Source organism: Podarcis gaigeae, assembly GCF_964106915.1.
Source record: "Podarcis gaigeae genome assembly, chromosome: 7".
NCBI lineage: Eukaryota > Metazoa > Chordata > Lepidosauria > Squamata > Lacertidae > Podarcis > Podarcis gaigeae.
Window position 1 is genome coordinate 67,183,946 of NC_139683.1, and position 25,311 is coordinate 67,209,256.

Here is a 25,311-nt window from a genome sequence, read left to right on the forward strand (position 1 = left end):
ACTTATTTAGTTCATATGATATTTATATTTATATAGTTCTATAGAGCATCCAAAGCACTTCACATACATTTCTCACAATCCTCAGAATGTTGTTGTTGTTGGTTAGGCTCAGAGATGGTGACTGGCCCAAGATTATCCAGTGAGCTTCGTGGCTGAACCCTGGTCTCCCAGGTCATTGTCCAACAGCTTAACTTTTACACCACACTATGAATTAGAATGAGGGACGCGGGTGGTGCTGTGGTTTAAACCACAGAGCCTAGGACTTGTTGATCAGAAGGTCGGCAGTTCAAATCCCCACGATGGGGTGAGCTCCCATTGCTCGGCCCCAGCTCCTGCCAACCTAGCAGTTCAAAAGCACATCAAAGTGCAAGTAGATAAATAGGTACCGCTCCGGCGGGAAGGTAAACGGCGTTTCCGTGCACTGCTCTGGTTCGCCAGAAGCGGCTTAGTCATGCTGGCCACATGACCCGGAAGCTGTAAGCCAGCTCCCTCAGCCAATGAAGTGAGATGAACGCCACAACTCCAGAGTTGGCCACAACTAGACCTAATGGTCAGGGGTCCCTTTACCTTTACGAATTAGGTTGGTGCTTTTATCCCCATATTACAGAAGAGAGGTGGGGAATGCTGAGGCCAAGAGATAGTGGCTAGCAAATTCTTCATAGCTCCTAAGATGATACGTTTATATTCCTGCATTGCCGGGGGTTGGACTACATGATGCTTGGGGTCCCTTCTAACTCTACTATTCTATGATTCTATGAACCAGGGGTTTTCTAGGTTGCACTGAACCGTAAGGCACCATGCCTAACATATAACATACCACAGCTTCAGAAAATTTGGAAATACATAATAGAAAAAATACATGTCTTCCCTACAATATATATTTACAACCAACCAACCAACCAACCAACCAACCAACCGTCTTAGTGTTTAAGTTAGCCGAGGACAGGCTATTACAGTGGTACCTCGGGTTACATACGCTTCAGGTTACAGACTCCGCTAACCCAGAAATAGTACCTCGGGTTAAGAACTTTGCTTCAGGATGAGAACAGAAATCGTGCAGTGGCGGCGCAGCGGCAGCAGGAGGCCCCATTAGCTAAAGTGGTGTTTCAGGTTAAGAACAGTTACAGGTTAAGAACGGACCTCCGGAACGAATTAAGTACTTAACCCGAGGTACTACTGTATAGAAGAAATGAATTTATCAGTGACAAACCTTCAAGAGTGGGTAGTTGTAGAGCTCCTAAAGTGATCTCTGGAATGGTCTTGGTTGTCATCATTGCAGAGTCAGGTGGTATATTTCCATGGCAGAGATACAAGTTTTAGGGTTCAACTTCCGCAGGCAACAACAGAGGAGAAGCAGGATATTCTGGACCACAGTCTCAAAGCTAGTTGTGGGTTGGCCTATCGTTCAAGATTGTTGCGTGGTGGGTTCAGGTTGTCTCTTTCACAAGGCAACTCACATCAGAGTACAAGAGGAGCAGCACAAGGAATCAAGAGGCAGAGAATGCAAGGCGGGAGTTTCATGCTGCTCAGCTAATAATTCATTCCTGCCCAGGCTGTTTCTGTTCCACACTGTCCATATTGTTAGTGCTGGCTCAGAATCCAATTTCAGCAATTTCAGATGAGGAACCAAAAAAGAGCCGCTGATTTCTTTTGCATTGATTTTGTATTCCTTCTCTTTTTGTTTTAATCAAACCTTATTCTGTGCCTGCAGATTACAAACCATTCATTAGTTGAGCAGGGGTGGCACTTACATTTTAATTATGTGTGCCCAGTTGTTGGAATGAACAGAATCCGGAGCAGAATATATTTTGAAAATATATTGTAGGACAGTTGTGCCTTAATTGCAATAGCTTTACAAAATAAAAAGCCCAAAAGCTTTAATATTGTAGATGTGAGATGTAATAAATAGAAAGCTGGAAAGATGCATAAATAGAAGCATCTTCTGTTTTAAGTAGAATACTCCAAACATTATTTGCATGGGCATGCCACTAGTCCCCATGAAGGTGGTTTGCAAAGGTTTTATTTTCTTCTCTGCAGTTGAAGCCATTGGCTTGATATAAATACTGGATGTAGTCAATGAATATTTTCCCTTTTCTGTAGAAACAGCCTACTGGTAGCAACATCGAATCCAATCTGCCTTTGGGGCATGTGATGTTATGGATGCTTTCAGTCCCTAATTCTCAAATTGCTTTGTAAATTAAATCATTTTATGATGGTCTAAAAGTACTAGGCACTGACACTAGGCGTGTATATATTCTGTGTTTGGTCAACAGAATGCAGGAAAGGCCCTCACACTTCACCTCCATTTCCTCATCTGGAAAAAAGAAACCAAACTAACACTTAAGCATTGATTTGGAATTTATCTTTAGTGGTGCAGCCTTAGTCCTCTCTCTCTCTCTCTCTCTCTCTCTCTCTCTCTCTGTGTGTGTGTGTGTGTGTGTGTGTGTGTGTGTGTGTGATGGTAGTTATTGCAGTTGACTCATGCAACAACCCAAATAAACTTTCACAGTTTTAAGGGCATTATGCTATCTTGAACCAACACTGGGATATCTCAGGGTAGCAAAATGTTGTTCCTGTGTGGTGTCAGAAGAGAAGCATTTAAAGGGTTCCCATAATCAATTGTGTTTGAAAAACTCCATGAGACATTACTTTTTCTCCAATACTTTCCGTTGGCTGGGGCACAAAATCCTCCCAATGTTAAACATCAATAGATTTATTGGGTATGTAATATGTCCTGACCTCTTTTTTGCTTTCTGAAAGAAAACTCTGTGTGGGGTACATTAATCTGCTTCCCTGGATTAGGTTATTGGTTTTTTTCTTTTGTCCTCCCCCTCACCTTTTTTTCTTACCCCAATACTCTACATTGGGACATGGGTGGTGCTGTAGTCTAAACCACAGAGCCTAGGGTTTGCCAATCAGAAGGTCAGCGGTTCGAATCCCCGCAACGGAGTGAGCTCCTGTTGCTCAATCCCTGCTCCTGCCAACCTAGTAGTTCGAAAGCACATCAAAGTGGAAGTAAATAAATAGGTACCGCTCCAGCGGGAAGGTAAATGGCGTTTCCGTGTGCTGCTCTGGTTTCGCCAGAAGTTAGTCATGCTGGCCAATAAGCGAGATGAGCGCCGCAACCCCAGAGTTGTCTGCGACTGGACCTAATGGTCAAGGGTCCCTTTACCTTTACCTTTATTTTACATTACCCCAATGGCAAAAGGTAATACATCTCTTAGGATGTTTTACATCCTGGGCTCTTTTTTGCTTCCAGAAAGAAAACTTAAAATGGTAAGTGGTTGAAATTTGATGGCCTTGTGTTACTACTGCGCAGGTGACAAAATGTCCTGGAAGGACTATGCTGTGGGTCTTTTCCTGTGCAAGTTCCGCGACGAAACGTGCGCCTGGGGTAAAACTTGACCCCAGGGTTAATGCTGATTTCACCAAAGCGAAATTTCATCCTCAGACGACCATGATTAACTGCTGGTTTTGTAACACCACTGGCAGCTGCTACGCCAGTGTCAGATGCATAGTCTTATTTCCCGAGTTGGCTTGTCAAAGAATGGAGACAAAAAGAAAAAAAGCAAGCCCCACAGGAGCTGTCTTTTGGGTTATTGCAAAACAGTGTGTAAGTGAATTAAGTCGGAGACGCCAAGACTAATTGCTATAACGTTTCCCAGGCGGGCCTAAGCTTAGCAAGCCCCAGAATGGAGCGGGTGTTCCCAGGCTGCCATATAAATAGCCCCGCCTCTTAATCAAGGGAAAGTATTTCAGTCCCTGCAGACATTCCCTGCCGGTCTCGCAACCCCAGAGCCTTCCAGCATTGCTCCAAAGGAACAAGGGCAGCAGGAGTTCTCTCTTGTCACGCGACCAGAGGCTTCAAATGTTTCACAGTCTATGACTTCAGCTTCCACCCACGCTGGTAATTTCTGATAGCTCCTAGGCAACATAGAGTTAGTGGGGCAAAACACCGAAATAACATCGGTGTAGCTCTGCTATGGCCCTCCTGTTAACCTCTGAATGCAGGCAAGGAGGTAGAAGCTGAAAGATGGTGCAAGCTCGTGGCTGAGGTCACATTTCAAGTGCAGCTGGCACGCATCACACAAGGCCAGAGTAAGGCTGGAACCCACGGCTCTTGGTTCGTAATGTAGCTGCACTAGAAGACAGGAAACATGGAGACACAGCTACGCGTATAGGCTGTGTGTGTGTGTTTGATGCATAAAATGATGCACATGTTCTCAGCTCCTTCGTTCTAACAATGTAGAATTTGCCAATAGGTACTTGACTATGGCAGTGCCCTGCCAAAAAGCTATCTCCTTGCAGCAGTGCTCCAGGTGTGTCAGCCCATCTGGATGCAGGGTGTTCACCAGCACCTGCTGCCAGCGAGATGCTGTAAGCCCCAAGTGGTAATGAAGTTTCAGCTGTTTTAAATGTACTGTGTGGGGTAGGGGTAGGGGTAGAAGGATCTGTCAGTTTCAGCCTTCTCGTGTTCTCATTTCCCTAAGCTTAAATTCAGTTCTGCTCATTTCTGCAGTAATCTCTGATTTAAAAAAAAATTCCCATGAAATTTATTCAGTGTTTTAGTGCATTATTGTTGTTGTTATTATTATTATTATTGGCATGTCGCCCTTTATCCGTAGATCTCAGGGCGGTTTATCCTAATAAACACATTTTGTATGCACTTTTGACTGTTGTACACATTTTCTGCAAGCGATTTCTCCTGATCAAATTAGCATTTTGGTGTGCTAATTTTCATTGATAGATGCATTTTCTGTGGTTGGCAAATGTGTACAATTTCCTCCTAACATAGGCATTTTTGTAAACCTTGTTTGCTTGGAGAACTGCAATCACAACATTTGGATGAGTGCAAAATTCAAAGAATGGATTTCACTCTCTGACCTCTGTCATAGAACACAGAATTGTAGAGTTGGAAGGAACCACGTCCAAACCCCTGCAATCTTTCGCCCAACGTGGGGCCTGAACCCTCGACCCCGAGATAAATGGTCTTATGCTTTATCGACTGAGCTATCCCTCAGGTGTGTTTCAGTTTGTTGTTTTGGAAAGTGCAAATCTGATAGATTCAGCTGAACTGAATCTAATTTCTCCCCTATCCCTAGTGTGGAATAACAAAGCGTGAAAGCATTTGTTGGTTGCCACCATATGAAGCCTGTAAGGTTTTAATTAAGCCCAGAGGAGACAGAGACAGACAGTTGCTCAACACTGGAACAGCTTGTCTTTGGAGGAGAGGTATATCCTCCTTTATCGGAAGTATTTAAGCCAAAGATAGATACTATCAAGGAATCTATACTTGGATTTCTTTGCATGTCCTGATTTGAACAGAGATAACTTCTGAGATGGGGCTGCAGGTGGCGCTGTGGGTTAAAGCCTCAGCGCCTAGGACTTGCTGATTGAAAGGTCGCGGTTCGAATCCCTGCGGCGGGGTGCGCTCCCGCTGCTCGGTCCCAGCACCTGCCAACCTAGCAGTTCGAAAGCACCTCCGGGTGCAAGTAGATAAATAGGGACCGCTTACCAGCGGGAAGGTAAACGGCGTTTCCGTGTGCAGCTCTGGCTCGCCAGATGCAGCTTTGTCATGCTGGCCACGTGACCCGGAAGTGTATTCGGACAGCGCTGGCCCCTGGCCTCTTAAGTGAGATGGGCGCACAACCCCAGAGTCTGTCAAGACTGGCCCGTACGTGCAGGGGTACCTTTACCTTTACCTTTAACTTCTGAGATGACTGTTAGATGACTTCTGAAATCCCTTCCAATTGTAGAATCCCATGATTCTATGGAAGTTTTGCTTTGCGTCAACCAGATAGTTAAAAATTGCCAATTGTAGATCCCAACCATAAGGAACTTCGCCTGTCTCCTCTTGATATTAATATTCTGGTTTTCTGCCGAGGGGTATAATCTCAGGAGGTCTAAACCATCTTTTTCTTTCTTCTTCCGAATGCATCAATCAGCCACATCAGTGACATTCTAAATATCTGGACCAATATTTAATTAAAAAGATGGATTGCGTCAAAATGCAGTTGTAAACAGAAACTGCTTCGTGGCTTTGATGTTTTGGCAGCATCCAGCACAACAACAACAACAAAGGCCAGTTCGCTGAATTTCATTGCCCCAATGTATGTGAACTGCAAAGCTGCCAGTTCAAAATCTGAGCTATAAAGCAAGCACTGATATTAAGTAGAGCTACCTACCCTGTTCTATGGAGCCGCAACATTTTGAAAAAAGGACTTTCAAAAATCCTTTAAAGACAAGGAACATGTGTGCATACATACTTGGTACATATACCGTGTGTGTGTGTGTGTGCGCACGCATGTGTGCCTCACTTACTTTCAAAGTGGACGGTGCCCAAAACGCCCCCGCTCCTTTCATGGTCTCCTAAGACAGACACATGCCAGCGAGTAATTGAGGTGTTGGCATCCAGAGAAACTGAGGTGTGACTCAAATCAGTTCTCTGTGAATATCACAATTATGAGACACCAGAGCAAGCACAACACAATGTCAGGCAGTCGGATCCTAATTGACACGAAGTCTGAGGCAAATATTTGTCTTAAAAATGCACACATACACCACGTAGGCTTTTTAAAAAAAATATTTTTAAAGCAGCACTTGGCTCCCAGTACAAGTGTGTCGTTTTCAGGGTGTCACGTTACCAAGGTTTTGGCCCATAAAGGCAGCGGCCTACTAAACTAGCTTTCCTGCCTCACAAAAGCATTTCTGAACTCAGTTACTATTTAAGGGGAGATCACATGGGCCCACTGCTCATATTGTTTATTTTTTGCTTCTAAAATGGTGTAACTGCAGCTCAGTGATAGGAACCACACTTGACAGAAGGTGTCCTGCTCAGTTTTCTACGTCTCCAATTTAAAGCATCTCTAGTAGCAAAGATTTCTGCAGGGCCGTGGAGAGCAGCTGCCAGTCAGGATAGGTGGGGGGAAGTGGGATAGATGTAGTAGTAGTAGTAGTAGTAGTAGTAGTAGTAATAATAATAATAATAATAATAATAATAATAATAATGTGCTGGGTTGCCCCAGCCACTCTGGGCAGCTCCCAACAAAAAATAGTAAAAACATAATACATTACACACTGAAAACCTCCTGGCCCAGAGCATTCTAACAGTAGCTTTCAAAGAATTCAAAAATACAGCTCTGTAGAACAAAACAAATCAAAATGTAGCAAGACCATGCAGCATCTCAAATGCAGTTACACACAATCAGAGATTCTTATTTTTTATAATTAGGCTGCTATACGAAATTATGGAGGAAGAAGGTGGAAAGTGGAAGGAGACATAAGCTGTTATTCTGTCACTCACAGCTAGTTCTGCCTTATTATGAAGTGAGCTAGAACCACGTCACGTAAGTTTCCTCAAAAGCTGGCATTAGCATTGTTTACTTGTGTGACTGAGTCATACAGAGGGCAGCATAAAAGAGCAGCAAGGTGAGTAGCTGCTCTCCGCCAAGCCTTGGGAAGACTTGCCAGCTTTTCATTTAGCGCAGTGTGGCTGAAGAGGATATCCTGTTGGACCAGTGATAACAAGGGAAATAAAATCACTTCCTCACCAGCTGTTTGATTCAGGTAGAGAGAGAAAGAGAAAAAAGGAAGTCGACTTCCTCTGGGTGTGCACTCTGCCCACCACCCCCTCACTCATTAATGCAAAGTGCAGCACCAAAGAAACCACTCACTCCCCTATTTTAAATGCAGCACAGATCAATAACAGAGCACTGAACAAGAGCAAATAGGAAGTTCTGGGTCTTCGCTGCATAGGAGCTGCATTTTAGTCCACGGTAGCCAATGGTACAGAACAGGGTGCTGACACTGATCTATTGTAGTGCTGCCTGTCTGTGGCATAATGTGGGTTGCCAGTGCTCAGGGCAAGGAAAATACCGTATTTACTTGAATCTAATGCGCACCTCAAGGGACGTGGGTGGCGCTGTGGGTTAAACCACAGAGCCTAGGATTTGCCGATCAGAAGGTCAGTGGTTCGAATCCCCGTGACGGGGTGAGCTCCTGTTGCTCGGTCCCTGCTCCTTCCAACCTAGTAGTTCGAAAGCACGTCAAAGTGCAAGCAGATAAATAGGTACCACTCTGGTCGGAAGGTAAATGGCGTTTCCGTGCGCTGCTCTGGTTTGCCAGAAGTGGCTTAGTCATGCTGGCCACATGACCCGGAAGCTGTACGCCGGCTCCCTCGGCCAATAAAGCAAGATGAGCGCCGCAACCCCAGAGTTGGCCACGACTGGACCTAATGGTCAGGGGTCCCTTTACCTTTAATGCGCACCTCAGTTTGCAAAACCTTGAAGCCAAAAGAGTATTTGCTGGCAAATGTAAATGTGGCATCAAATCTAATGTGCACCCTAATTTCCAATACGTAATTTGGCCAAAAAGAGGTGTGCATTACATTCGAGTGAATACGGTATTGCACCCCCTAAGGCAAGTATTGTGCCCCCTAAAGGGTGCCTCCATTTGGCACTGCTGCTGTTGCCAGATGTAGCAGCGGCAGGACATGCATGTGTGCCTTCTTGGGCTGGGGCACCACCATGAGTCCCTCTGTCTGCCCACCTCCCCTGCTGGTGGAGGGCACTGTGCAGCCAATGGATACCAGGGACTGTCCTCTCCCAGCTCTTGTTTGGTGTGCTGCTCAAGTGAGGCGGGTGGGCAGGATGGGGAGAATGCCCCCAGTTGGAGTGGCAGCTGCAGAGGTGTGCCCCTAACCAATTTTCTTTTGCGCCCAAGGCAATTGTCCCAGTAGCTCTCTTCACGCTATGCCTCTGCTGTCTGTTCCAGTCGGCATAGGTCTTCCAAGCTTATTGCCTATTTTCAAACAGAGATGCCAGGGTTTGATCTGCATACAGAGAACATGCGCTTCTTCCTTTTTTGACACCTCATTAAAGTGAAACTAAATCACGTGGAAATAATTGAGGATAGGGATTCATTTTAGATGTGACACCTGCCGTGTAAAACATCCCTTCCCCAAATCCCCAAACCTTTACCGATGTAGCCCCTTCACCCTTTAAATGTGATGATTAGCATAAGAGGGCTTCAACAGAAAACAGTTTTTTTATGGTGGTGATGCATGAGGAAGGCACCACATCAAAATGTGCCTGTGCTTCCGAGTAAATATATTTAAGAACAGGGATGCAAATCCGTACATCAGTAAAATACAGTCCTAAAAGCTACCATCCAAAAACCAACAGCTGCTTACAAAAAGCAGCACCTCAAATAATTAAAGGTTGGGAGCTGTGGGTTTGCATACGCCTTCCATTTGGCTCAGATTTCTCCTGTCAGGCTTAACCAAGGCTCCATTAACCAAGATCTGAAACCAGGATTTGAGGCTCCTTCCATAGTTAAGAGGGAACCTCATTAATTGACCTTGACCTTAATGCCAGTGTAAAACTAAGCTAGAGGCTGGTGGCGTGGAGGGCTGCTGGGAGACAGAGTAGAGGGCTGGGTCTCTCAGAACCATGACTCAGGTCTGAATTGGTTGTATAAAAAAGGTACAGGGACCCTTGATCGTTAGGTCCAGTTGCTGACGACTCTGGGGTTGCGGTGCTCATCTCGCTTTATTGGCCAAGGAAGCCGGCATACAGCTTCTGGGTCATGTGGCCAGCATGACTAAGCCGCTTCTGGCGAAACCAGAGCAGCGCACAGAAATGCCATTTACCTTCCTGCCAGAGCGGTACCTATTTATCTACTTGCACTTTGACGTGTTTTCGAACTGCTAGGTTGGCAGGAGCAGGGACCGAGCAACGGGAGCTCACCCCATCGCAGGGATCCGAGCCGCCGACCTTCTGATTGGCAAGCCCTAGGCTCTGTGGTTTAAACCACAGCGCCACCCACGTCCCGCATTGGTTGTATACCTTGTCCTTTTTAGTACATTCCATTTGTCAAACATATGAATTAGGTGGCCGGAGGCAATGCCGTTTCGAAACCTTTTCTCCTGGCTTTCCCAGAGCCATCGTTCAGCTGTTCCGTAACCCTTCCCTTGCAAAGCCCCTGCTGTCTTGCCAAGCCAAACTTAGGAAACAAATATGCCGTTAGCTGTTGGAGAGCTACAAATCTTTTACATCTGAAGCTGCTCCCTTGAACTCAGTGGGGGCTTACTTTTGAGTAGGCAGCGTAGGACTGCACTGCACATCTCTCTCATGGGCCTTTAGGCTTTGTGCTTGCACTCAAGCCAGAACATTTGCGCCAGATATTCCTCAGCTCTAGCAGCATAAATAGTTGTGGTGGACCACAGCTCAAGGGATGGGGGCGAAATTAGACTCAGTTTGCATTTAAAGGCAGAGTTACCCACTCACACTTTTCAAAACAGTGTGCAAACTGTTGCACAGCCACCCTTCAAAATTCACACTTCTTTAAATCTTGCAATGCAGTTCTCCAGCCAAGAATTGTGCATGCAAAACAGAAGGCTTATACAGGGATAAAGTGTGCATAAAAATGCACACATTAGTGAAAATAACATACAAAAGTATGTTATTACTTGGATTCATAGCAGTCTGGCTTCAGGTCTGACTATGGAACTGGAACTGCCCTGGTTGATGACGTTTTAGGACCTGCCTTATTTTTGCTACTGCAAACCATAAATGAATGGTTTTTATTGTTGTATTTTAACTATTGTAAAGGTAAAAAGGTAAAGGTACCCCTGCCCGTACGGGCCAGTCTTGACAGACTCTGGGGTTGTGCGCCCATCTCACTTAAGAGGCCAGGGGCCAGCGCTGTCCGGAGACACTTCCGGGTCACGTGGCCAGCGTGACATCGCTGCTCTGGCGAGCCAGAGCCGCACACGGAAACGCCGTTTACCTTCCCGCTGGTAAGCGGTCCCTATTTATCTACTTGCACCCGGAGATGCTTTCGAACTGCTAGGTTGGCAGGCGCTGGGACCGAGCAGCGGGAGCGCACCCCGCCGCAGGGATTCGAACCGCCGACCTTTCGATCGGCAAGTCCTAGGCGCTGAGGCTTTAACCCACAGCGCCACCTGCGTCCCTATTGTAACTCTCCTCAAACTCTGCCCTCCAGCTGTTTTGGGACTACAATTGCCATCATCCCTGACCACTGATCCTGTTAGCTAGGGATGATGGAAGCTGTAGTCCCAAAACAGCTGGAGGGCCGGGTTTAGGGGTGCCTGCCCTAGGACTTTAGGGTGAAGGGTGGGTTATTTTTTATTATTAATTCTATCCTATTCTTATATTATGTTTGGAGAAATTGCTTTGCAAAAATGTGCATGCATATTGGGCAAAAATGCATACACAAATTAGGAGAAATCTGCTGGTGAATTTTCTTGAGTTTGGTTTTTTAATTGCAAACTGATGTGGAAAGGTGAAGAACTGAACCTGAGAATGGAAAAAATGAGAAACAGAAACGGACAAGTTTGTCAATTCCTACAATGCTGGTACAAAAACAACAACCTTCTCTCTGCCTAAGGCCTTGGAGAACCAATGCCAGTCAGAGAAGAACAGTACCAGGTTAGATGGACCAATGACCTCACCTGGTATAAAGCATCTTCATGTGTTTTGATGGGATCAGTTTAGGAAGTCAGCAATGGTTCGTGTCTGCTCATTTCCTCTCCTTCCATGGGACAGAAGAAGGAGACACCAAGTGTGTAGCTGGTTCCCAAGTGTGTAGCTGTTCCCCCAAACATGTCCCTCCTTAACCCTGCCCTCCCAAAGACTCTGCATGCAAGACATCACCTATGCAAATCAGTGGGTCTTTTTCAGCTGCCCACCTCCCACTTCCCTGTTGGTTTAGTGCATAAAATGGGTCCGGGTGTTTGTTTAAATCAGGTTTTCAGACTTAAACAAATAGTGACAGGCTGTTCAAACAAGCTTCGGAAATAAGTCTAATCAGGATGTTTGAGAAAGCACCAAAGAGGAAAGGAAAGGACCCATAAAACAGTTACTTAGAATATATGGCACAGTCGCCATAAGGTAGACGTTGATGTTATTGTTGTCATAGTCTCAATAAGAACAGGGATTTCCCGCTGTGCATTTTCAGCTTATGTTTCTTTACCCGTCACCATAACTCAGAGCTTTAACATTGTCCCAATGTCACTGCAGCCCACCCTCGCTCGGTCTGCCCTCTTTCATGCTTAGCACAGACAACCCACTACCTATGAGATTAAAAGCGGGGGTGGGGGGTGGGGAGGCAAAGCTGACAAATCAGAAAACAAGTCAATCTAATTTTGCAATGACTTCATCTTCTTGTTGACTTCCGTAGCTTTAGAAATCCATAGATGAGCACCAATACTTGCATTTCCTCTGTCTTTATTTTTATAAAAAAATAACCTTATTGGAATTGCATCTCAGTTGCCATTTTTAATCCAACTTGTCTACTCCATTTCCAAAGTAAAGCATTGGCTAAAATGATCAAGAGGAAAACTCTGCAGCAATGACATCAGAGTTCTGCAAGGTTTGCTTGCAGTCCACATTATAGCACTGGTATATAGTATTCAGAAGTGTTGGGGGTTTTTTTGGGGGGGGGTGACTCAATTAGTTAAATAGTGCAGGAAAGTACATGACTTACAGTCCAGCATTAGTGCAGTCAAATGTTAAGTCTATCATTACAAAAAAATAAATAAATTGTGGTGGTTTCTTTAGTTGAGTAATCCTGAATAGGACTTTCTTTGGGGCAGTTTTACCCATGCCCTGTTTGTCACTAGATTGCTCAACACTTCGCTGATTGTGTATTTATTTCCCCGACTTGAATAGGGCTTTTCACAAAACAGCTCCAACGCGTTAAAAATCATAGAACAATTTAATTGGCGTTAAAAAAAACACCATAAACGCAAATCAAGAAACTGAAAGAACGAACAAGCAACCAAAGGCATGTTGGACGAGGAGCCCTTCGCCCTGCTTGTTGGGAGGAAGGTCCATAAAAGTCTGTGGAATAAATGGTCCAAAGCTGTGATCCTTGTAGAGGCCAGGTTCACCTCTAAAAAGTAGGACCATAGGTCTCTTTGAATTGGAAATAACCCAGGACTCAAGGCGTTTAGGGTTTTGCGGGTCAAATGCAACATCTTGGCTTGAACCAGGAAGCCTCCCGGTAACCAGTGATGACTTGCTCATCAATACGAGGAAAGATTCCATTGGACAGCCGGTGTCTGAGGTGATGTGGAAACCTGATCATATGCAGGTCACCTCAACACCATAGCTGTCACGTACTAAACACACATGTGTGAATGAGCTCCTTACTTCCAATAACAGCTATAATATGTGAGGTGAAGTCCTTGCACAACTTTATGAGGAGATGCGAAGCACCTGCACACATCTGACCAAGCAAGTCCCTTCGTGGCCCAGACTTCAGCCATCTTGTAGCCATTGCTCATCAACACTGTAGATGGTTCTCCCATGCCCAGTTGTCCCTCATCTCCCCTCCTGCCCAACATTTCAGGAGAAAGCTAGGGACCAGTGGAGTATACAAAGCCCTGTACGTTTAAAAGGCTATTTCCTTGTAACTCTAGAAGCACATGTTAAACCATTTCCCCCCCTGACATCAGGTGAGGAGACCAAGGAGATGACAAGAGTCTGGTTGTTGGCTTTAGAACCATGACCTGTACATTGCCTTGTTGATGCTGTCTGTACATGCGCAGGCAAAGAGAACTCAGCAACTCTCTGGGTTGCAACCTGACAGCAGATAAAATGAAGGGCTATTTTGGAAATGTGTTGTTTGCTCTTTCCTCTATTTTAGACATTTTCATCTTCTGATTGTTTTATTAATGGTACATCTTAACTAACTGGAACATAATGTAACTTAACTAATTCCAAATACAAAAGATTAACCTTTTATGCCAGTTCATTTTCCTTTGTAATCCAAAACAACAAACAAACCTTAAATTATTGCGCTTAAGTTTGCAGATGTTCGATCTGTTGGAATCACAGCTGAGAAACTGCACTTAGAGAAGCTGCAATCCAGAAAAGGAAAAAAAGGCAGCCTTGAAGCTGTTTCTTTCAGTAAGGATATCTAACCCTGACTTCTGCAGACTCGTGTGTGTAGGACTGTGGCCAATACAGTGGTACCTCAGGTTACAGACGCTTCAGGTTACAGACTCCACTAACCCAGAAATAGTACCTCAGGTTAAGAACTTTGCTTCAGGATGAGAACAGAAATCGTGCAGCAGCAGCGGGAGACCCCATTAGCTAAAGTGGTACCTCAGGTTAAGAACAGTTTCAGGTTAAGAACGGACCTCCAGAACGAATTAAGTTCTTAACCTGAGGTACCACTGTAACTTTTATATTTTGTATTAAAGGCAGTTCGTGCTTGCTTCTGTTAAAAGGATAATAATAGGAACAACAGGATATAAGCCAGTCTGTTTTTGTTTGTTTGTTTGTCTGTCTGTCTTTTTGTAAAAAATAAATTGTGGAAGATAACACTATTTCCCTGTTTGTCTCATTAAAAGTCTAGCTGCACACGGTTTGAGTTGCATAATGTAAGAAGCCTGATGCGCCATCTTGTGTCAGATGTTAGATGCGTCAATAATTGCTGTATCCAGAATCGGATGTCTAGCTTCAACCATTGTTTATAACAGGCACAGGCAAACTCGGCCCTCCAGATGTTTTGAGACTACAGTTCCCACCATCCCTGACCACTGGTCCTGTTAGCTAGGGATGATGGGAGTTGTAGTCCCAAAACATCTGGAGGGCCGAGTTTGCCTGTGCCTGGTTTATAACTTTGTACCTGTGACACCACCAAGCTCTGCACCTCCTAATCTTTAACCTGTCAGGTTCTGCTGGTGGGAGTAGCTTGGCAGGGTAAGCTGAATTTGTAGCACCCATCATTTTTGGGAGGCACTGTAGTGATAAACCAACATGCCCAGAGTTCTAGACTGGGAAATAATAATAATAATAATATAATAATTTATTATTTATACCCCGCCCATCTGGCTGAGTTTTCCCCAGCCACTCTGGGCGGCACCCAATCAGTGTTAAAAACCGTACAGCATTACATATTAAAAACTTCCCTGAACAGGGCTGCCTTAAGATGTCTTCTGAACGTCAGGTAATTCTTTATCTCTTTGACATCTGACGGGAGGGCGTTCCACAGGGCGGGCGCCGCTACCGAGAAGGCCCTCTGTCTGGTTCCCTGTAGCCCCTGTAGGGAAAAGGGGAAAGGTTCTACCAAAATGCTTCATTTGCAACGTATACTGTTTGTTTATTTTTTGAATTTCACAACAACAAATACAAAATGAAATCACAAAGTATAAAACGAGACCTCCCTCCCACAAACACATTTAAAAGAGCATAGATGGTTTAATCAGCCCAAGTCCTGGTTCTAGAGAAACATTTTCACCTGGTACCTAAAGATAAGTAATGAAGGTGCCGCAGAAAAAGCCCGTTTTTGTGTTGCCGCCCTCCAGACATCTTGTGGAGGAGGCACACAAAGAAGGGCTTCAGAGGATGATTGAAGGGTCCAGGTCAGTTCATATGGGGAGAAGATGTCCTTGAGGTATTGTGGTCCTGAGCCATCTAAGCCTTTATAGGTCAATACCAGCACTTGCTCCTGCCAACCTAGCAGTTCGAAAACATGTCAAAGTGCAAGCAGATAAATAGGTACCGCTCAGGCGGGAAGGTAAATGGTGTTTCCGTGTGCTGCTCTGGTTCACCAGAAGTGGCTTAGTCATGCTGGCCACATGACCCGGAAGCTGTAAGCCAGCTCCCTCGGCCAATAAAGCAAGATGAGCACCGCAACCCCAGAGTCAGCCACGACTGGACCTAATGGTCAGGGGTCCGTTTACCTTTACCTTATCAGCACTTTGCGTTGGGCCCAGAAACTAATCGGCAGCCAGTGCAGTCAGGCCAGGATCAGTGTAATACTTTGCAGTGATGTAACCTAGAGGTTAGGGACACGGGTGGCGCTGTGGGTTAATCCATAGAGCCTAGAGCTTGCCAATCAGAAGGTTGGTGGTTCGAATCCCCACGACGGGGTGAGCTCCCGTTGCTCGGTCCCTGCTCCTGCCAACCTAGCAGTTCAAAAGCACGTTAAAGTGCAAGTAGATAAATAGGTACCGCTCCGGCGGGAAGGTAAACGGCGTTTCCGTGCGCTGCTCTGGTTCTCCAGAAGCAGCTTAGTCATGCTGGCCACATGACCCGGAAGCTGTACGCCGGCTCCCTTGGCCAATAAAGCGAGATGAGCGCCGCAACCCCAGAGTCGGTCATGACTGGACCTAATGGTCAGGGGTCCCTTTACCTTTACCTTTAAACTAGGGGTTACCAGAACATAGACAACAGAAGTTTGGCTATCCCTGTCCAGGTAGGGGAACGTCTGGGCTGAAGGCACCCTGTATCAGCGAGGCCTCCTGAGCCTCAAGGCACAGCGATGGATCCAGGAGTAGCCACAAGCTGCCTACCGACTCCTTCAGAGGAAGTGTAACCCCGTCAAGAGCAGGCAACATCCCAGCCACCTGGTCTAAGGAACCACTCACTAAAAGTACCTCAGTCTTACCTGGATTTAACTTCAGTTTGTTGGTTCACATCCAGTCCAATCCCTGAGGCAAGACAACAGTCCACCTCATGATAGGTTTGTTTTTATAGTTCAGCTGAAGTCGAAGAATCCCTTGGTTTGTTGTGAATGCTTGGACCATTTTCTGTTCTAGAATTCTGGCCTTCTGATCTTTGGGCCAGGTGGGGATTAAGAGAATGCTTCTCCTTCTGTAGAGCTGATTTTATTTCCAATTGCTTTTAAAGTTATTGCTTTAATTGAAGTTTCGTGCAGTATGTTGTTTTAATTTGAGAGAAAGAGAAAGAGATAAAAACTTCAGATCAAATAATCACACATCTTTGTTTCATATATTGACTAACCACCCAAACCTCCAAATAATTTTTATTCTAACCCATTCCTACTGTATCTCAAGCTCTTATTTATTACTAAAAATCCCTGTAATGCAACCATTTTGTCATCTTACTTCCGCTGCTCATATCCTCAATCCTGCCCGCGATTTCACTTTTCCAAATAGTCCACGGAAGGTGTCCAACTCTTCTGTTAAAAAGTTCATCATTTTGGTCTCTTGATTTTGTTATCAGGTTTGCCATTTCTGCATAGCCCTTTACTTAATTTTCTCTGTTGTGCCTGCAGGTACCACACTCTGGGATTACAGGGTGAAAAGGCATGTTATGACTATTAATAATAAACAAATAATCCTGCCCCCTCTCTTTTACTTTAGGATGCTTTTGTGGAGCTCTACAGCAACAACATGAGGCCTTTGTTCGATTTCTCGTGGCTGCCTCTGAAGACAATCCTGAGTCTGGCTGTTGTGGGTGCCTGCATCACCCTTGGAGCTTATCTGGGGCATAAGTGACTTCAACCAACTTGTGGCGAACTGATGAAAAAGTCTTTTATTTTTTAATTGAAAAGAGAGGATCAGAAAGCATGAGAGCTTTTTTTGTTTTGTTTTTCCTGTAGCATAATGCTATTATTTTATGAGCCAAGTATCTTTCTGTCTAAATATTAAATCAGCTATTACTGCCAAAGGGAATATTCATTTATTTTTTACAGTGCAGGAGAAGAGTTATTTATTGAAGATATTTTACATTTAACCTGCTATTTTCCTGAAATTCTGCAAGTTATACCCACGTGCATCTTTATAACGGAAGTTTAAGGACACTCCAAAGATCTTCAGCTTTCTTGCAAAATGCCGCTCGACAAGACTATTTTTATCACATTGGACTATAGGGCACAAGAGACAGAGGTGTTTTATCTGCAGGAAAGACAGTAAATGGGCTACTTGCAGAGGTGTAAATTTGCAGTTTATTGCTCTGCCCACTGAAGGAGGAAGTAAATCGCAGCATGGATGAGATGGGAGCAATTTCAAGCCAGTAACGCCTTTGGGATATAGCAATTCGACATGGTACCTATCCAGAGCGAGAAACGACGCGAGGTTCAGGCCAGTAATAAAGTCCATGTAGCTCATCAGCTCAGGCCCAAAGCTGACGTCTGGGAATACGATTTCATCCCAACTTGTGAAGCATCCTGATATGTACTGTTTTGTGCCATTCGACACCACCGTAGGTCATTGTTGGGAGGATACCATTTGTGCATTCTCAAAGCAACGATTTGAAACGAAATAACTTCAGAACTGCAGAACAAATATTCTGTTTATAGAGTATATTCTTCAATCCTCACTTTACCACGCAGCCATCAGGAAACCGTAAGTGCCTGCCACCTGCCTTGCAGGACCTGGAGCCTGGATGTTCTGGCTCGCATCCCCACTGGAGCGAGAGTTTACCCACAGCTGATCCTGCTTTTACTCTCTGATTTCTTCTTTGCCGAGGAGGGTGGGGTGGTGGTCTTAAAAGCAATCCACGTTGGTTGCTGAATAATACATCTCGAAGCCAAGAGAGGCCCAAGAATTGAAATCAGGTGACAAGAGATTAGCTCGGATCCGCCATCTTTATCAAAACGGACCACCCCACCCCCCAAATTATGTTCTTTGCATTTTATTTTTCTCTTAAGTGGAGCTTTATTCCCCTCAATAGTATTGCGTCCTGGTTATTTCTTTTAAGACGGTCTTCAAAAGGATCAAGAATGCATCCATTGCCTCCATCTGCAGAGGCTCACAGACATCATCCCGTTCCCTAAGATGCCTATTGCCTTTTGTATGGAAACCTGGGGAGGGAGGGGGGAATCCTTGTTTAAAATCCTTTTCAGTAAGATGAAAGCAGAGTACTTAATAACACCGCTTTTCTGAGAGTACCTTATTTTGTTTTAAAAAATCCTAAACACGTAGCAGGAGATAGATCACTAGGAGCACGGCTGTCATCGTGGTTGAGCATCGCTGAGAGCCTGCCATGACCCACTGCTGAACCACCAGAGCCCCCAGACCCTATACCTGGCTATTGCTGCGAGCACACCTGTCATCCCAGGTGTGCAGACAGCAGAAAAAGAAGCACCATTCGCTTCCCTTGGCCTTCTACTTCTGGGCAGGTGTGTGGATTGTATCCAGGGAAAAGGGCAATTCAATGGGCAGTGGTGACAGCAGCAAGGAGGTGGGCTTCCCCAAAGATGTGGGTCCCTTGAGAGCTTCTTGGTGTACTGCAGCTTTGTAAATAACAGAAGTTACTAGCTTGCAAAAAAGATGAAGCATTAGCTTACTAAGGGCCTAGTAGCCCATTCTTCCATGCTGGCTGCAGAGGGAGGGTCATATGCTACTAGCCAGTCAGCAAGCTAGTAAAATGAATAGCCTTCTCCCAAGCCTACCATTGATGGAGTGAGCTGTCCTTGTTCTGCCAGGCCACTGACTTGCTTGTAAGGAATTCCTGGTCACCTACACTGACCAGGTGAGCTGTTATGAGGCTGGTGTTGCAGAATCTTCATTGCTGAAGGTATTTAAGAGCAAGTTACAGCTGAATGGGGTTGGGTTGCCTGAGGTGGACTCAACCCCTAAAGTCAAAGAACTGGCAGGGTGGTCTCTTCCTCAGTGCTTCCAAGAGGGTGCTTACAGTGGGTTCAGTGCTTCTCAAACATGCGTGCAAACATGTCTGTATTCACCCCCACCTATATATATATAGAGAGAGAGAGAGATTTACCCCTTCTGAGGAAAGTCCAATAAGAGGGGGAGAAACTTGGTGGTAATGACATGTTTGTGATATCTCAATAATCTTTTAGCAAATTAAGCTCCCGCCTAGAAGCACCTCTGGTCATGTATTCAAATATATTGACCACTTTAACAAAGGCAACTCTAGATTGGATGCTTTGCCGTAATGGCCAGTTGTTGATATCAGTGTAATACATTAAGTGGGGAAAAGGCCAAAGGGTCAAAATAAACCCATACACACAACAAATGCTTCCCTGCATGCTCAGGACAGTTTTTGTCTCTAGCATCAGTCCTTATTACAGCGTAGGGCTGGATCTACACTGATCTGTTAAATGTTACTAAATATAACGTTATGTAACGTTCAGTGCTGTTTTCCATTGCCAGTGGTTCACTGCTCTGCAGCACCCCCTGGTGCCACATTTTAATAACACATTTTTAACATTATAAACCACGGGTGTAGATCTGCCCTGGGATTCTGCACAGGGCGGGGGGTGGGGGGGGTGATGCCCCACCAGCCCTCATGAGCAGTTCTGTAATGTTGCAGTGGGGAGCCATAAAAGTCTCAGCATATACAAAAAGCCAACTCTCCATTAGTTCTTTGGATCCAGCCAATAAGTTCCGGGCCATATTAATGCAAGGGCTTTTTATTTTTATTTTATTTAAACAATACATGCCCCAAAGGAACAAAATCTAAATTTGATGTGGTGGACATGTTTGACTTCTGTAAATTTCCATCTTTAAAAAAAAACCCCTCACCTTTTTATTTTATTTTTCTGTTTATAAAACTGTACAGAAATTGAATTTATACATTAATATGCATCCAATAATAAATATCTGGACTGAAGTACAGTTGCTTTAACACTTAAGATGGCATAGCTAGATAAATAAATAAATTAAGCGAAAGAAAGAAAGAAAGAAAGAAAGAAAGAAAGAAAGAAAGAAAGATGAAGAAGGCTTATCAGATCTAAGTGAAATATCTTAATTTTGTGGCATTATATACAAAAAAAAATCTAGGGAATGTAATATTTTCATTGCTTAAGGCTGTAGTTTATATCATGTCTTCAAAGCTGCTTTTTAAAAGATGGGCAGAATTCACCAAGGAGCTACTCTTGTTCAGCTCCCAGTCATTAAATGGAGCATGTGCAAGAAAAGTTCCTTGGGGAGTGTGCCCAGTGTGTTAATGCATCTCAGCATCGCTGTAGCTACTCTACAGTTATGGCACTTGTACCCGTCATTTCAGGAGCGACAGTGAACTAAGCTTTTACGCTTCACGGCGGAAATAAATTTATAAAGGCATTTGTTCAAACTTATGTACCCTCGATACCATGGGTGTAACTTCACCAAGTTGAAATGCTTAGCTTTGCAAAAGCTGAAATGCTTATGAATAAATGTCAGAACTGTGCATTTATAAGGAGCAGTTCAGAGGAAGCTAGGCTCACCTTCATCCTATGGGACTCAACGGCTTTAAACATTTCTGTCATTTACTGCATTGTCCGAAGAGTAAAAAACAACAACACAACAACATATGGGGGGTGGGAATTAATTGTCTAACAAACCACATCCTTCTGAGAATCCAAGTAACTATGCTGCGAATGAGGTACCTATGTGTTGCATAACGCATAGGTTTCCATGCGCCAGTGAAGCTGCAGTATTCATTGGTTTTCATCAGTGTTGCATGCCGATAACTTGAAGTAGCCCCTAAATTCAACTCATGTGCAAACATACCCTAGGACAGCATCCTTCAGTCTCGGGTCCCTAGATACTGTTGTATTACAAAACTCTCATCATTCTTGACCAGCAGCATCTGGGGACCCAAGACTGAAGACACTGCCCTAGAACAATGCCCAGGAGTCCCAAGGGCATGATGAGGAACAATAGCATGGGAACAACCAGTAATAACATGGGAACAACCAGTACTGCACCATATCCTAAACCTGCTGAGACATGTTACAGTATGAAATGGGAGAAGAAAAGTCATCCTGTGCCCAAGATCTGTATCTGTATCTGTACCAAGATCTACCCTTGAACTGCTGCAACATGCTTGGCAGGCAGAGAATCTGGTGGCATACTTTCCAACTTGTGCAAGGCAACCATTATGCATGGGTCACGACGACCGCAGGTTTCGTTGTTCTGAGCCAGCAAATAGGCTGGGCAGCCTGAGCCTAAGCAGCTGCATTATCTGAAGTGGCAGAGATGGAACAAAAGCAAACATAATTCTGCCTTCCACTGTTCTGTGCGATGCCAATACCCTGGTGCCACTTCTTCTGTGCCATCCCAGCACAGAGGCAATGCAACATGGAGCTAGGTTCAAGCTCTCTATTTAGCACGCTTCAAATGGTAGCTGCAAACTCCTCATCGTAAATAGTGGGTTCCGGGCCTCAGACGTTACCATCAAAGAAGAATTGGGTCTTTTTTTTGTCTTTTTTCTTTTTAGCTGAAGGTTTACAATTGTCAAAATGAAATGGTAATGAGAATGAACTATATGATATGTCTGTGCTGCTATTCAACCATGATTCTTTGAACAAAGTTTTATTTTGTGGCATCACCCAGTTCCGAGACTTTTCAAAGCTGCTTTAGGTGTAATTTGAAGTAGTCACGTTACAAGGCATTTAGGTAGATGCTGACAATTGATGTTTTATTGTGTCTCTGTCCGCTGGGCTTCACAGTATCGTAATAGGTGTATGCCAGAGAAGGCCAGGTGTGCTGTTGATAGTCTATATTTTATGCAGGTGATCTTCGGTGTTCCCTCCTCCCATCTTTGCTGCAGAATTGTACAGTGTTGTGGCTGCACTAGCTATAAGGACAGTTGATACTGCTAATAGTCATGTTAAACATATTTAGAAAGGTTGAATGTATATAAAAGCTTGAAACTGCCCTTTCCCTGAGCTTTTTCACCGTGACTGGCAGCCTTTCCCGGTTTCACCTGGTACATTGTTTTGGTTTAGGGGTGGGTAAGCCCTGCAAAACATCAAATCAGTAGCACTTTGTCCTTGCACAAGAAACCAAGACTCAAGAGACTGTCCCTAAGCCATGCCATAATTCCACAGCAGAACTGACGTTTCCACAGGAATCTCTTGCTGGTGTGCTCATTTATACTTATGCACTCAACCAAGTTGGCTCTCATTAACCTTGTGCGTAATAACCCAGTTCTGAGGGGCCAGTTCTAAAAAAAAAAGGACAGTGCTGAGAAAATAACTGCACATAGAAGGAATCATAGAATTGCAGAGCTGGAAGGGACCCTGAGGATCATCTAGTCCAATGCAGGAATATGCAGCTGTCCCATACTGGGATCGAACCTGCAACCTTGGCGTTATCAGCACCATGCTCTAACCGTGCCACAGGTCCCACCATGTGAAACTGCTGGAGATCGTTAACAGTGAAGCTTTTGCGGTCTCTGTGAATGAGAAGAAGTAAGAAAATGCCTCCAGAACAGCCCTTCCTGGCCAAATACATTGTGTGCAGGCTTCCTAGGAAGCACTGAAGATTCTGTCAAGAAAGAAAGAGCCCTGGAAGATGGACCAAACTACCCTGCCCAAATACACACACACACACACACAGAGAGAGAGAGAGAGAGAGAGAGAGAGAGAGAGAGAGAGAGGAATCTTCAGTGCCTGCACACAAACCAATTTGGTTAGGTTTCGCATGCTCATATTCCAGAGCTGTGCTGCTCCAGTGGTAACACTGAGCTGCAGGCAAATACACAGGCACCCCTCTTCCCTTCTTCATCAGTTTCAGGTGTAATGAAGCCAGCATCTAAAGATGGCAGAGTGGCTCTCAACGACAAATGGGTCAGAGTGCATTGGCTTTGTTTCTGGAGGTTTTTGTTTTACACCGTATAGGCTACTAAGGACCAAACTATAAATGATCTTAACTGTTTGAATGTATTTGACATACGTATTTTTCACTGATACTGGCATGGGGAGGAAAGTGAACCATTCCCTGTTCCTCTTCTGATGAAAATAGCTAACCCACAGCTAAGGATGAGAGAGAAGCTTTTTCCATTTTAATTTGCACTTCCCCAAACAATATGCGAACTGGAACGCAAGCTATCCTTCAGAATTCACACGTCTCCAACCAAAATGTATCAAGTATGGGGAATGTAAGGGCTTGCAAAGCAAACAAACATGTACATTAGGAGAAGCGTGCCCTAAAATGCTGGTGAATATTTGTGAGGACTTCTAAAAGTATCTCAGATGCATCAGTGTGACAAAGTGAACTGAAGGTTGGAAAAAGGAGAAACGGAAATCAGAGCTGACAGCCTTGTCCCATCCCTATCTACAGCTGCTTCCCTAGGAGAAAAGCTTCCATTAAGTGCCAATGGAAGCTTCCCTGCCAAGTCTGCTAGCAGATTTTGGGGAGTGATTTCCATTGGGAACACGGCAAGTGGGAAGAGTTACCCATCACCCCTTCCCTGAGCACCACTGTCCTTCTTCTGATCACAAGGCCAGGGCTGTTATGCAGAGGAAGAAACAGCTTGACCCTGGACCTCTTGTGTGGGTCAGAATTTTTTGCTGATTTGGCACTGGGGATTCATTTCTGCAGACATCGAATGGCTATGCAACTGTGGTTTATGTAAGCCCCTTTTCAATAGTAGTTATGGGGGCAAAACCCGGTTCCATTTGACCCCAGAGCATTGTGGTATGACGGGCCAGTAACTACTTTCCAGTGCCAAACAACAACAGCAAAATGGAAGCGGCATACATGGCTTGGGTTCTAGCGGGAGAGTTAGACAGACCTCCCATGTTCAGAGGCAGTGGGTGACGCAGGAGGGCTTCATTCCACAAAGAGAACCACCAAGGTTTGCATCAATAGGAAGGCTGAAACATTTCTGAAAGCGGCAATGTTTTCTTTTCTAACTGGATTATGAGAAACTTAATTTAATTAGCAGGTGTTTTTTTTTAAAAAAAAAATCTGCTTAAAGTTAATGCAGCTTCATCCATACACAACATCCAGCCACGCTGGAACACTCTCTTAATGCTGCAAAGTTGTCTACTTTTCCCTCAATTAAACCATCAAGGAAGGTCCACGCATAAGGGCTGCCGCAACAGTGATGCACAGATGTTCCAAGCAGGGCTCAACAAAGGCCTGCTACCACCTCCCTCCCTCCCCATCTATCCACACACATGCAGGCAGCAATCATGGGACATTATGTATGTTTCTCTCATCTCCCCACCCAGCCATCCCTCTATGCACCTTGCAAACATTTACTTGCAAGCACAAGTAACTTGCACTGAGCAGAGAGGAAGGCTTGATGATGAAATTGGAGCCTCTCACACAATTGCTACTTCCCAGTGCACTGCAAGCAGGCTATCTGTGCAGATTAGCCATGCAAGTGGACCGTGCTCCTATTTTTCTTCTGTTTGGATTTTAATTAGCACCAGCATTGCTGTAATACACAGATCTAGTTTATTTCCGTGTTTTGGATGTTGTATGTAATGGGTTTTTGTTTTTTTTAAAAAAAAATTGTTTGCCTGTATATTACCATTTATTAAAATAATCACATCGTTTTATTTTAAAGTCGACAAATCATGCTGCCATTAAACGTTCCATGTCTTCAGCTAATTTTGTGTGAGAGAGAAATAAAATAAAGCACACTGTGAGATGTCGGCTTTTGGTTTGATTCCGAGTACTGGAAAATTAACGTGCTGTTTCCATAGACCGTGGCCTAATAATTAAAGCGAGGCCAAAACATCCATTTCCACTTGGCAATATCATCAGACATGTTTTTTGAACCTGTGGAAAATATATTGCATCACTAATATTGCACTCTGCTTTGGTCAGTTTTCCTCCTTATTTATACA

General features: G+C 44.5%; 1 protein-coding gene across 1 annotated transcript in view; it reads left to right on the forward strand.

The window, feature by feature from the left end:
* The window catches only part of BCL2 (BCL2 apoptosis regulator), a 134,914-nt gene extending 109,804 nt beyond the window's left edge, over positions 1 to 25,110 (forward strand). The window contains exon 3 of the mRNA XM_083747442.1: positions 17,141 to 25,110. Within this exon, the coding sequence (XP_083603568.1) occupies positions 17,141 to 17,275 (135 nt within the window). The 3' untranslated portion in view covers positions 17,276 to 25,110. The remainder of the gene's footprint in view (positions 1 to 17,140) is intronic.
* Positions 25,111 to 25,311: the final 201 nt, after the last annotated feature.